We start from the raw sequence: 14186 nt of genomic DNA on the forward strand, positions 1-14186 counted from the left end.
ATTTCTCGCTTTCTGTCTCTATGTCTCTGTCTGTCTGGCGAGCGCACGCGCCCTATAGTGAAAAAACCTCTCAAAAAAAAAAAAAAAGATTCTTGGAAACTTGTAATTATAACCTAGGTGGGTTTGAGTGGAAGCCGTTTGACTCTCAGGACAAGCACACGAGCGCACGTGCACACACACACACACACACACACACACACACACACACACTTGCTGTATGACCTCATGCAAGCTATTTAGTCAGTCACATCCTCAGTCTTCCCATACCAGTCATCTCTGAGGGTCGCTCAGTTAGAAAATGCATGTGATGGTCAAAGGAGACAAGGCTAGGGGAGGAAGAAGAGTCAGTCTATGCCTTGGGGAAACACTGAGTGGGTGGTGAAGGGATTCTGGTCAAAAGAAAACCAGGGACCAGCAGTTAGCATAATGGCTAAGTTGCTAGACTCCCATGTAGTCAACCGTGGTTCGAGTCCTGGACCTGGTGGCTTTAACTCACACTGGGTACGTATGTATGTGCGTGCCCAAGATCCCGAGAGGAGAATAGAGAAGGGATTGCAGCATGGCCATACCCCTGGAGGGGGGTGATTTCTCACTTTCTGTCCCTCTGTCTGTGTCTTCCTGGCGAGTGCATGCACCCTATAGCAAAAAACTTCTTAAAAAAAAAAAAAAAAGAAAAGAAAAAGAAAGAAAATGAATGTGTAATGTTTGTGCCGTAACTGCACACCACCTGGGAACAGCAAGCCTGGATCCCAGCCAAGGAATGGGCTCGTGTACAGGCAAGAGGCATGGGGCCAGAGCAGTGCAGGGGGCACCCCCGGGGGCCTTCCCAGGACAGCCTCAAGAGCAGGGATGAGGCTGGGAGACATGGGGAGTGTGAGCCAGGCCTTCCGCCAGGAGTCCGAGTTCATGCAGATGGCAGGGGGACCCAGAGATGCATGGGGTGAGGGGAAGCAGTAGTTGGGGGATGCCCATGGAGCTGGCTGATCGGGAGCAGACAGGTGGGTCAGTTGCACCCACAGTGGCAGAAGCTCCTTAGAGCCAGAGTCTTGGATGGCCTCTGGAAACCAGAAGGCTCCCGCCACCCTGCATTCCATGGCATTCCTCCTCTGGCTTCCAGAGATGCCAGCTCCCAGACTGAAAAAGCACAGCCATCAGCTCCCTGGTGACATCTAGACACCAGGTGGCCAAGGTGCCAGCTATAGCCTTGGCCCGGTGGCCATGGGGGGATGGCCACCCTGGCAGGTTAGGGGTTATGTCTGCAGCCCTCTGCCACCTTCCCAAGGCAAACCCGAATGGTCGAATGGTCGTGGCTCACAATCCAGGCTGAGTGCAGACCCTGACGCTGAGCCCAGCAGGCGGCGGGTAGCGGAGTGCATTCCAGTGCCCCTCCCTGACAGCCCTGCCCTGGACAGGAGTTGGCACGTCACCCCGTAACGCTCCGCCACTCGGCCAGACTTCCACATTCAGAAACGGGAGCCGCCTCAGGAGCTGGGCACGCTCCACTCACTGGAATCTTACATTCGCTTCTTTTGTTCTGGCTTGAAGGATTTGGAGATGTTTTCAGCTGATGGATCAAAAGGAAGCCAAACACAAAGACCTCGTTCTGATTTAGAATGGTGAGGCCACTGGGAGCTGGTGGAAGCCTTTTCCCCAGCAGTGACTCCAATCTGGAGGTGCACTAGATTCCAGACAGGCAGGCGCCGGCTCCTTAGAAGGAGGGGTGCCTTGGCGGAACCAGCAGATGGCATACTGGTTACATTGCTAGACTCCCATGTAGTTGACCATGGTTCGAATCCTGGGCCTGGCAGCTTAAAACTCAGGCCGGGTGTGTGCGTATGTGTGCCCAAAATCCCAAGAGAAGGATGGAAGAGAAGGGATTGCACATTACCATTCCCCCTGGGGTGAGGGAGTGAGTTCTCGCTTTCTGCTTCTTTGTCTCTGTCTCTCCAGTGAATGCATGCACCCTATAGCAAAAATCTCTCTCACACAAAAAAGAGGGATGCCTTGGAATCAGCAGGTGGCCTGGTGGTTAAGGTGCTGGACTCCCACATGGCTGACTGTGGTTCGAGTCCCAGACTGTGCGGCTTGCTTTCTCCCTTTCCCTCTGTTGGCCTCTGTCTCTTTCTGAGGAGATCATGTGCCCTATAGCAAATTTAAGATAGATTAATTAAATTAAATTAATCTTATAGAGAAGAAAGAAAGAGGGGTGCCTTAAGGCCTGACCCAAGCTGGGCTCACAGTCATGGGAGCCCTTATGCATGGGAGCATCTATTCCCGTTGGCACACCCTGGTGTCCTCCATCCTTGGAGAAAAATGTTCTCACCCCCCTGGGCAGCTCACCTCTGCATTTTTCTTCATCCCCTACTTCTGTAGTGTATTTATATATATATATATATATGCAATATATTTATACATGTACACATATATGCACATATATATGCCAACACATGTGTAAAACCATGTGTGGTTCACTCGTGGACCCAGTGGCTTGAGAACACACTGGGTGAGCACGCGGGCCTCCAGAATCCAATGGAGGGGAAGGGCTCGCGCTCTGACCATCCCCCAGGGGTGGTGCTTTCTCTTTCCTGTGCTCTCTCTGGCAAGCAAAGGTGCCTTCTCACAAATTTTTTTTAAAATGGAAATATGGGGCCGGCAGGTGGCATGGTGGTTAAGGGCGCTGGCCTCCCACATGGCTGACCGTGGTTTGAGTCCCAGACCTGGCAGCTTTGCTTTCTCACTTTCTCTCTCTCTCTTTCTCTCTCTCACGCTGTTACTCTAAAATAAGCAAATAAAGTTAAATAAAAATATTTTAAAAAACTAAAATAAAAAAATAAGAAGTGAAAAGAGTGATAGGTCCCTCTTTCCTTGCAAGTCCTTCTGTTGATCAAATGCTTGACTTCAGACAGCAGCCCCGTCTCCCCAACCTGGTCCTAACGTTCCTGCTGCCTCTGCCTCCCCACCCCCTTTCGTCTTCCTCCTCCTCCTCAGTTCTCCCCATTGGCCCTCTCCCCACCTCTCCTGGGCTGCCTAGGCTCATTCCTTTCCTTATTAGGTAGAGTAGCGGGGTTCTCCATTACCTTCCCCAGCTTCTGTTTGCCTGTTCCAACACTCATTAAGACACTCTGCAGAGCTAATGACCCACTACCCTTCTCTAAGGAAATCATCTCTTTAGCAGGTCCGAAAAAATGTTTTCAGTTGTGACAAAAGCTTGGAATTTAGTTGTATTTTTCCTTTGAGAGATTTTTACTACAGGGCACTCGTACTCCCCAAAGAGACAGATAAACTGAAAGCAAGGAATGACTCTTCACCACCACCCCGGAAGAATGGTCACGCCGCCATCCCTTCTCTTCCGTTCTCCTCTCAGGATCTTAGGCATCTATGCACATATGCCTGGCATGAGTTTCGTGCTGCTGGGTCTCGGACTTGAACTGCAACCGACCACGTGGGAGTCCAGCGCTTTCACCACTACGCCACCTCCTGGTCTCTGTAGACTTCTTTTTAACATCATTATATTTGTTACTGAGTTTTTGCCCATTACGAATTATATTCTACCCACCCTAGAAGGCAGAAATAAGTTACTATTGGTTATATCTGTTGATACTTTAAAAAATTTTTTCATTTTTTCTATTATTATTTTTAGTATTTCCAGAGAGAGAGAAAGGGAAAGTGAGAAAGCAGGTCTCCAGGTCCAGGGCTCGAACCACGGTTGGCCATATGGGAGTCCAGCACCCTTAACCACCACACCACCTGCTAACCCATATTTCTGTTGATACCTTTTGTCTTAAACAGCAGTTTCTTTTTATAAGTATTTATTTCTTCCATGAGTGAGAGAGAAAAAGAGAGAAAGCACCCCCAACGGGATGCTGATATTGTGCTGATCCCCTGCCCTCAGCCAGCCCTGCATCAGGAGTGGGCACGGACCTCAGGAACTCAGGGAGGTCTCAGGACTTGAACTGGGAACCTTCCCATCTATACCAGAGTGTCTAACAGAACATTATTCTCTGCTGCTGTGCCTTTGTCTGCCTCTCGCCAGCTCAGTTTTCTTAGTGAATACGGACTAGTGGTGAAAGTCATTATAGCTGGGTGACCGAGTGTCCTGATGAGTACAATTCCACGTAGCAGCCCCCAATGGCTGTGTCTGGGTCTTCGATGATCAGTTAGAGCCCAGGAGTTTTCTCCTTCCTTATCTTGGGTCTTGGCCACACTTAACAACAGACAAGACTTGAAATCGTTTTCAGGAATTGCTTCCATGACGGGCAGCCGTCAGCAGGTACCAGAAGAACGAAAGGGGAGAACACGGTTTGCACAAGAGAATGGCGGGGAGCTCTCACACTGTTCTGGTTAGCACACGCAGGGACTGGGTGGCCGCCGGAAGGATGTGCGTGGTTGGTCAGCTGTTTTCTATATGTCTGTCTGTCTGTCTACCTAACTCATCTATCACCCAAGCTATGTCACAGTTTAAACATTTATTTCAAGAAATGGTCTGAGTAGGAACAATCCTAGAATATTAGAAGGGATTTAAGAACTCACATTTGGGACCAGCAATTAGCGTAATGGCTATGTCGCTGGACTCCCACGTAGTTGACCGTGGTTCGCGTCCTGGACCTGGTGGTTTAAAACTCACGCCGGGTGTGTGTGCGTGCGTGCCCAAGATCCTGAGAGGAGAATGGAGGAGAAGGGATTGTGGCATGGCCATCCCCCCTGCGGGGTGATTTCTCGCTTTCTGTCTCTCTGTCTCTCTCTGTCTCTCTGGTGAGCACATGTGCCCTATAGGAGAAACCTCTCAAAAAAAAAAGAACTCACACTACGTGGGGTCCAGCAGATGGCATAAAGGTTATGTCACTAGACTCCCACATGGCTGACTGTGGTTCAAATCCTGGACCTGGTGGCTTGAAACGCACACTGTGCGTGCCCAAGATCCTGGAAAGAGGATGAAGGAGGAGGGATCGTGGAGTGGCCATGTCCCCTGGGGGGTGATTTCTCATTTTCCCTTTCACTGTCGCTCTCTCCCCATGACTGCACGCACCCTAAGGCAAAAACCTCTTACCAAAAAAAAAAAAAAAAAAGCCTCACCATCAGGCCATCTCCAAAGCCAAGCTGCATGGCCTGCTGCATGGCATGGTTCGAATCCTGGGCCCAGAGACTTGAGAAATATGCCATTTACATGTGCATGCATGCCTCAAATCCATGACCATGCCCCATGGGGGGTGCTTTCTCCTGCCTCTCTCTGGTGAGTGCATGCTCCCTCTAGCCAAAAGAAGTCACCCTGTCACAAAAAGTGACACACGGAAATGTAACAGCAAACGTGTGTGTGGCTGGGCGAAGACTTGAACCTATGCCTTCAGCTCCCACCCAGGGCTTTCGCCTACCTTCCTGTGCATCTCTCTGGACTTTCTCTGTTATCTTCGCCCCACTTCTGACGAGAAGAAAGAAATGCAACCCGAGGTGGGAGGGGTCTTTCCTTCTGACTCTGTCGTTTTTGACTACGACAAATGGGTGACTGAGGCCCAGTTCTGACCTTGCAAGAGAAGTGACTTGGGTCATCTATGGAGTCGCGGGAGTGATGAGGCATGTAGTTTGTGTGAAACGTTTGACATCCGTTAAGCAGTGATTACTTTGTTTTGTTTCAATGGGGCTTTTCCTCTCCATGGCGCCTCGGGAGGGTTTTGGGGGGATTTCTTTCTTGAATGTTGGTTGAAGTACCAGCGGATCTACATCGTTATTCACTCACACACAGAGCAGGGCTCCCCCACGCGTGATCCAGACAGGGGGAAGTGGGTGCTGAGGATTTCTAAAGAGCCGTGGGCGGGAGGCTGGGGCCTGGGTCTGAGCACGGCTCCACTGTGAGGTGGCCGAGTGCCCCGGGACACCCCACGCGCCCTCTCTGGAGTCAGTGTCCTCCTCTCGGAAGGGAAGGCATCGAACTTGCTGCTGACTGCAGCACTGAGGGAGTGAATGGGGCCATGGTCGAGCCCTGGCCTACTACCAGAGGGTCAGGAGGGATGCTTGTTGGAGAGAACGGAGAGCTTGCCTGGAACAGAGAGGGTCGTGTGTGCAGCCCGTCCCTTATGGAGCAAGCGGACCCAGATAACCAAGGTTCCCGCCGTGGCTTTTACACACAGGGCTCGCGTGACCTTGGGCCATCACACAACTTCTGTCTCATTTCCTCATTAAAAAAAAAAAAAAAAATTAGGCGAGCAGGAGGAGGGATGGCTAAGGTTCTGGACACTCACATGGCCAACTACAGTTTGAGCCTCAGAGCTGGGAACTTGAGAATCATGCCGTGTGTGTGTGTGTGTACGCGTGCGTGCACCCAAAACCCCGAGAAGAGAATGTAGGAGAAAGGATTGTGGCATGGCCATCCTCCCTGGGGGTGATTTCTCACTTTCCCTCTCTCTGTCTCTCTCATGGGAGTGCACACGTCCTATGGCAAAAATTAAAAATGATGATGATGGTGGTGATGATGATAATAAATAAAACTCTTAGAGGACGCTGCAAGATTGTAGCAGGTTTGAAAGGCAGGAGAGGCCAGGCAGGGCTGGGCCATCAAGAAGCCTGGCTGGAAGCTTCTGGAGGGGGCCGCCGGGAGGCGGGAGAGTCGCATCTGTCACGTGAAAGCCCGCAGGCTATTGAGGGTGTGTACCGAGGTTGGTGTTTCTCAATCAGGGACAGTTTTGCCACTCTCCCTACCCCCACGGAGTATCTGGCAAGGAATGGTGGCATTTCTGGTGGTCACAACTGAGAGAATTCTCCGGACACCTGGTGAACAGAGATTGGGGTACACTGGGCATCTGGTGGTACCCTCAAAATGCTCAGTGGTCAGAGAAGCTGTTTGGGTGTGGTTTAAGGATTTTCCAGTGCCTGGCTCCATGGGAGGTGCTTAACAGGTGTGGGTGGGAGTGACGTCACACGGAGGCAGGAGCTCCCTGCGGGATGGCGCCACCACGCAATCGGCACCCGTGGGTAAGGGGAAGGATGGCAGCTCTCGACAGGATGCCTGGACGTCGGCAATGCTGGTGACTGAGCCTGGCATTGGGCAAGAAGCCTGGGCCCAGGCCAGAGGCACTTGGAGGACCTAGGAGTTCTGAGAGGTCTGAGTTTGGAGACTTGGACCCAGAGATCACGGCCTCCAGGTCCTTCTTCGTGGTGGGAAGAGAGGCCGGGAGGCCTGTCACCGAGGGCATGGCTGAGTCTGCAGTCCTGGTCTCTTGCTGTCTCCTCCCACATTCCTGCCTCCCCCGCCCCGTCTAAGGAGGAGACCGAAGAGCTGGTGTTGACAGCCCTCTCTGGGTCTCGACCCAGGGCTAGCGAAGGCAGCTCGACGTGCCCTGTGGGCTAAAAGACTGGCTTGGCCTCACGAGACAGAGAACAAGTGGCATCCGTAATTGTCTTGTGAGATCCCGCCTGGCCCAGCGCGGGTGCCTCCTGGGGGAAGCCCTCCCTGCAGCCCCCTGCGAGCCCCTGTCAGCAGTGTGCGGCTGGCGCGCCGTGTCCCCAGCAGGGCAGGCTCACAGCCAAAGCCGTGGCCTCCCTCAGGCTCCCTCTTCTTACTCATCAACTTTGTCCCCTTTGCACACCCTGTGGCGCCTCACCCTGCAACACCTCTGGTGGGCAGAGACGTCAGAAGCTCACTGCTTGCCCCTGTCCTGCCTCCCCGGGCCTAGTCTTGTGTCAGGTGCATCTCCAACCCCTCGGTGCTCCTCACAGGGCCTTGTACTTGCCCAGTACCTTTTTGTTTATCATCATTATTATTATTTTTTAAAAGATTTTGTTGCATAGGGTGCAATTGCTGGAGGGAGAGACAGACAGAGGGAAAGTGGGAAATCACTCCCCTGGAGTTGGGGAAGAGGCTGGGATGGCCACGCTGCAAGCCCTTCTCTATTGTGCTCTCGGGATTTGGGGCATGCGTGCCCATGTGCCTGGGGTGTTTCTCCGGTCATCAGGTCTAGGACTCGATCCAGGGAGCCAGCCATCTGACTTCCAGTGCCTTACCCACCACGCCACCTGCTGGCCCACAGCCAGGGCTTTTGAATGTCTGTTGACTGAATGAGTGACACCCGAGTAACTGGATGCTCAGTAAAACGTGCCTGTCTCGACCCTGGCAGGTCAAGGACGTGGTGGGCTACAACTCCCTGGGCCACTGCTTCTTCACGGAGGACGGGCCCGAGGAACGCAACACCTTTGACCACTGTCTCGGCCTCCTCGTCAAGTCCGGGACCCTCCTGCCCTCTGACCGCGACAGCAAGATGTGCAAGATGATCACTGAGGACTCCTACCCCGGCTACGTCCCCAAGCCCAGGCAGGACTGCAAGTAAGTGCCTGCTCTGCCGTGCCCCCGTGTCAGGGCGGCACTCTGGGTCTGTGCCAAGCGTGTGAGTGCGAGCGTGTGACGTGACTCTGCTCAGCACCCGCCTCCCCTCTGCAGAGCGCTGCAGCCAGGGCCTCTCAGCCTTTGCCCGTCCGCTGCTCACCGCTTCCCGGAGAGGACGGGAGCCGTCTTCTCACTTCGCCCTCCCGGTCGCCTTCTACGCGTCCCCACAGACCAGTGTTTGCACCTGGCAGGGTCCTACAGGAGGAAGCAGGGCCACTTCAGCTCCCACATGGTGTAGGCTCCAACCACACTGACCTTTCTCTAGGCAAAGAGAGACACAGAGAGAGAGAGAGAGGCTCCTGTGTGGCTGGCTGTCCCAGGTTCTTTAGACTCGCTGGAGAGTCACCTCGGGCTTCACCCACAGCCTCGTGTCTCCCGGAGCAGCAATGCTTGTTCCATTTCTGAGGTTGTGCTTGCTTGCACGCACCGTGCTCCCGTGAGAAAACGGGGGTACAGACCAGCAGATCGCTGAGCTGTCAAATCTCTGACGAGAGGCCCCGCAGACGGGTGTGCGGCAGGGTGGGCACCGCCTGGCCCTCTCTGCAGCACCATTCAGTCTCTGTCCCCTCCCTGCAGCGCCGTGTCCACCTTCTGGATGGCCAATCCCAACAACAACCTGGTGAACTGCGCCGCTGCGGGCTCCGAGGTGAGCACACACAGCCTGCCTTTGGAAGAGTGCCGGCTGGAGCATGGGAGGCAGCCGAGGCTACCCGGGAACTCTGTCCTGAGCTCCTGGTCCAGACACCCACGCAGCCGGGCCTCGCTGAAGGGAAGAGGGAAAAGGAGTCAGGGGTGGGGGCGTCCTACAGACTTGGTTTTGAATGACGGTGGTGGCTTCCCGGTACTGGCGACCGCAGTGAGGAGGACTATGCTTACGATGTACGGTCGCTCCTTATGAACGAAGTGACTGGCGTAGCGCCGTGCCTGGCCTGTCGGCACTGTTGCCTGGCACGTCTGATTCTCGCGTGGACCACACAAAGGGGGAGCTTCTCTTATCCCCATCAGATGGGAGAGGAGACCAAGGCGGGGCGAGCTAGTGTGCCCGGGAACGCCCACAGCTAGGTGGTGGCCTTCTGGAGACCCTGACCCAGACCTGGCCAGGGCTCTCTCTGGGCCTCAACTCCCATTTCTGTAGAAAGGAGGGAAGAACAGACCTCTCATGAAATCCCCCATCCCGTGTCAGGAGGTTAACTCCTGCAGCGACTCTGAGCCCCAGCAGTTTAAGCCCATGCCTGATAGAGTAGGGCCCCGGGGAGGCTTTGAACCGTCAGGGTGGGACCCCCCAGTTATATCACCTTCATACTCCTCCATTTCCCTTCGAGAACTGGCATGGAGGCGTGTCTGGGGTGGACGGTGCGGGCGTCTGTGGGAACAGGACTGGACCCACCCCCAGTGCAGGCCACCCAGCGCCCTCGCCAGGCCTCGCCTGCTGAATGCTGTGGCCGTCCCCTTGTGTCCTCTCCGCCAGGAAACAGGATTCTGGTTCATCTTCCACCATGTACCGACGGGCCCCTCAGAGGGGATGTACTCCCCGGGTTATTCAGAGCACATTCCGCTGGGAAAATTCCACAACAACCGAGCACACTCCAACTACCGGGTAAGTCCTTCCCGACGGCACCTGCTGGGCCAGCCCAGCGGTCCTGCTTCCCAGGTGGCCAGAGGGCCAGAGCCCAGACGCCACTTGCCTGTGGCCAGGACCAATGGCATTCCTTGCTTGGTCTTGAAGAACATGGAGCAGCCCACTGAGGCCTCCTGGGCCACTAGCCGTTTTTCCTGAGTCTCTTATGGCAGTTCCTGCATGGGCACCAACATAGCATCTGACCAGAATCTCTGGGGGCAAAATGCACCTTCGCTCAGACCGAAGGGAGGCCGGTGTCCCCTGGCAGCTCCTGAGCTGAGTACCTGAACTGGGGGTGTCGGTGTAGTGTCAGCTAAGAATAGAGGCCCAGGACCAGCAGATGGCATACTGGTTGCATTGCTGGACTCCCACAGGGCTGTCTGCGGTTCGAGTCCCAGACCTGGTGGCTTGAAACTCAAGTGAGATGCATGCATGTGCATGCCCAAAATCCCAAGAGAAGAATGAAGGAGAAGGGACTGCCACATGGGCATCCCTCTCGGGGAGTGATTTCTCGCTTTCTGTCTCCTTCAGTCTCTGGTGAGCACATGTGCTCCCTATAGCAAAAATCTCTGAAAGCAAGTGAGCGAGCGAGAAAGAAAGAAAGAGAGAGAGAGAGAGAGAGAGAGAAAGAAAGAAAGAAAGAAAAAGAAAGAAAAAGAAAGAAAGGAAGGAAGAAAGGAAGAAAGGAAGAAAGAAAAAGGGCGGGGTGGGGTGGGGAGAGACAGGCAGGCAGACCAGGCCAATGCATAGCCGATGGAAACTGGCGTGGCCCTGCAGGCCATGGGGCCAAGCCGTCTGCATCTTGGGAACAGGCCGTGCCACCTCTGCAGAGCTGAGTAGGCAGGCAGACACAGTAGGTCCTGCCACTTCACGCCCTCTTCAGCCTTTCCTCGGGGCCCTCCGTGTGGGAGCGGGGAGCGGGTCAGATGGCTGGTGTCTAGTCTGGCAGGGACAGGAATGGAGCTCAGAGCAAGGCTCAGGCCAGAGGACTGCTCTGGGCACAGAGGTGGCCTTAAGGATGCCAGGCAGCTCACAGACTCCCAGTCGCCAATGTTGGCGTTCTGTTCCTGCCCCTCGGGTGCAGGGAGGACACAGAGGAGATGCACACTGTCAGGGTCAGAAAAGGATCTAAGACCTTAGGCGGGAGAAGACCAGAGGAAGAGACCGAGTCCCAGAAAGACCTGTGCTTGTGCCTAGGAAGCGGAGTGGGGGCCGGGCAGTGAGAAGGAGTGTGCACTAGGGAATGAGGGGGTGTAGAGGGAGAGACCTCAGTGGTGTCACATCCTGGAAGCCAAGAGAAGAGATTCGCCAGGCAGTGGGAGGAGGTGTGGCCAGCAAGAACGAACCCTTGATGGGGAGAGCTCACGTAGGGCCTCAGTGTTTCCAAGGCCGTCGTGGACCTCGGGGAGCCGTCTCCCTGCAGGCAGGTGCAGAGGCCACATCGCTGGCGGGGCAGGGGTGAGAGTGGGGAGAACGAGTGGGCTGCACGTGAAGAAGCCTCGCTGCAAGCAGGGGTGGGCCACGTGGGACCTGGAGGGTCGGAGAGGCAGGAACGGGGCTGTGGAGGACAGTTGCTGGCGAGGAGGCAGGCAAGGACTGGGAGGGCACTGGTAGGGAGCCTCAAAGGTGGCAGGTCTCCTCCTCTGAGGCCAGGGCTTGGGGTTGGCAGGGGGACGCAGAGGGACCTACAGCTGGACTGACGGGGCCGCTTGAGAAAGGAGAAGGCCCTACCCTTGGTGTCCGGGCCAGTGAGCCTGAACTGCACACCCAGGAGCCTCCGTCCTCACAGCCCCCCTGCAAAACAGCTGTTAGGAGCCCACTTGGCAGAGGATGTGGCGGGAGCCCCCAGAGTCGTAGTTCGGGGGCCTGGAGCTGGGCGTCTCGCTCCACGTCACCTGGCTGCTATCGCCGCTGCGTATTACGAACCAGACGAAGAATACAGAGCCCTTCAGTCATCCAGAGGAAGGGGATCTGAGCTAGACCACTCTGTGGCCCCGGGAACCCCGGAAGTCAAGGAAGGCTGGATGCCAGCGCCCCGTGCAGCTCGCCCGGCTGCCTCAGTGCCACCTGCGGCGGCCCAGGGGCACGCCTCCTGGCCAGCCAGGAAATCCCGGTTCTCTCTTCAAGTCAGGCAGGAGCCATGATGAGACTAGGAAAGCTCACTGACCCCTGCCCGGGTTTAAGACGGGACTGGAGCTCAGCGTTTCAAATCACCACAGGCCAGTTTCCCAAAAATGCACCCCCGTCACCTTTGACTTAGGCCCGTGCTAGTAACTTCCCGTAGCGGTGTGGGTTGTGCGTGTGGGCTTAGCTGTGTGGCCGTGGACAGGGTCCTTAGCCACGCTAACCCCGTTTCCTCATCCATACCTCAAAGAGGACACCTAATTCCAGACTTGGTCTGAGCAGAGCAGTGGCAGGCTCTTCACCTCCCTGACTGTAGGCTGCTACTTCCATTAATGCAGCCTGAGAGCAGAGCTGGTCTGACTGGAGCACCCACGAGCGCGTGGTGGGGCTGGGTGTGAGGGGACACCTGTGGCCTCCTGTGGCCACCTGTGGCCTGCAGCAGGACACATGCCAATACGGCCCTGAATTTTCCCCTCCCCAGGCTGGCATGATCATCGACAACGGAGTCAAAACCACCGAGGCCTCTGCCAAGGACAAGCGGCCCTTCCTCTCCATCATCGCTGCCAGGTAACCGCCCCGGGGAGCGGCAGTCCGTGGTCACCTTTCGGCCCAGCTCCTCCCTCCTATTCCTTCATTCGCCCCGTCATTTATTCACCAAGTATCCGTTGAGCGCTGAGCCCGCTGCTGGGCTATGTGGCGACTATCCGTGCGAGGTGAAGTCTGAATTAGGATTCTGTCTCCTGGAGCCCAAGAGGGACAGGAATTCCTAAAGGTTTCTAGATCTCCCAGCAAAGCCAATACCTGGTCAATCCACAGGACGTGGCCAGGGCCAGGGCAGGTGGGGCCAGGATAAACAGGCGAAGAGGAAAGAAGGGGAGAGATTTGCAGGTGGTGTGGGAGCTTGTCAGGTCAGGGGACACTTTCCAAGGTGCTGTCAACACCTCACGGTAGTGACGGCTGGCACCTTAGGCAGAGGTTTAGTGCTGTGTGGGGGAAGCTGCATCCCCACATGGCCGACGGCAGTTCAAATCCTGGCCCAGCTGCAATACTGAAGTTGAGCAGTGTGCCCCAGGCTCCAGCCCAAACGGAGGAGAAGGATGGAGGTGTGATCAAGCCGGATAGGGGGTGCTTTTTCACCGTCTGACCTATACATGTGCCCTCTGGCATCAAAATCTTTTTAAATATATATTTGAGGGTTTGTATTTTTTTTTTTTTTTAGATTTTGCCATAGGGCACTTATGCTTGCCAGACAGAGGGGAAGAAAGAAATCACCCCCTAAGGGGAATGGCTTTGCCACAGTCCCTTCTCCTTTCAGGATCTTGGGCACGTGTGAGCACACACCGGCCAGTGTGATTCTCAAGCTGCTGGGGCCAGGATTTGAACCATGGAGCCAGCCATGTGGGATCCAGTCCCTTAAACTCCACGTCGCCTGCTGGCCTCAAAGTCAATGTTCATTTAAAAACAAAAACAAAAACAAAACCTCACGTCAGGGAGCAAAACCAGTACCCTTAAAAGAGACCAAGCTGCCTGGTCTCCGTCAGAAGTGGTGTGAGGACATGAAAGTGACCACAGGACAGCCTAGCCGGGGTGGCTGTCGGAAAGTGCCAGGCTCTGGGTTCCGTGTGCTGCCAAGTGCCCAGGACAGTTCTGGTTCAAAGCTCCCAGCAGGCAGCGGAATAGCTGATTACCCCTGGAGTCTCCTTCCAAGTCTCTAAGGCTGCCCTGCGTGCCCGGTTCGGGTCTGGCCGGCTGAGCATTGCTCTGCGCTTGCCCCGCTGCCAGGGGCCCCTGAGTGGTGCTGACGAACAAGAAGAGGGTCGTGTGTCCAGGGCCCTGAGCTCAGAAAGTGCACCCCAGAGCCCAGGCGATGCTAACGGGTGCCTGTTTAGAAGCCTTCTGAGGCACTGCGGATAGTGAGCAGCTCACGGGGCGCAGAGGCGCACGCCCAGACCCCCGACCGCACCTGTGCCCTCCCACGGCGTGTTCCAGGTACAGCCCGCACCAGGACGCCGACCCGCTGAAGCCCCGGGAGCCGGCCATCATCAGGCACTTCACCGCCTACAAGAACCAAGA

The 14186-nt window shown here is 55.4% G+C and overlaps 1 protein-coding gene across 1 annotated transcript in view; it reads left to right on the forward strand.

Moving 5' to 3' along the window:
• The window catches only part of CEMIP (cell migration inducing hyaluronidase 1), a 181467-nt gene that overhangs the window by 143177 nt on the left and 24104 nt on the right, over window positions 1–14186 (forward strand). Inside the window, exons 14-18 of the mRNA XM_027769244.1 lie at window positions 8106–8311; window positions 8948–9017; window positions 9840–9968; window positions 12595–12680; window positions 14103–14186. Coding sequence (XP_027625045.1) covers window positions 8106–8311; window positions 8948–9017; window positions 9840–9968; window positions 12595–12680; window positions 14103–14186 — 575 coding nt within the window. The remainder of the gene's footprint in view (window positions 1–8105; window positions 8312–8947; window positions 9018–9839; window positions 9969–12594; window positions 12681–14102) is intronic.

This window comes from Tupaia chinensis, unplaced genomic scaffold (assembly GCF_000334495.1).
Source record: "Tupaia chinensis unplaced genomic scaffold, TupChi_1.0 Scaffold000078_1, whole genome shotgun sequence".
Taxonomy (NCBI): domain Eukaryota; kingdom Metazoa; phylum Chordata; class Mammalia; order Scandentia; family Tupaiidae; genus Tupaia; species Tupaia belangeri.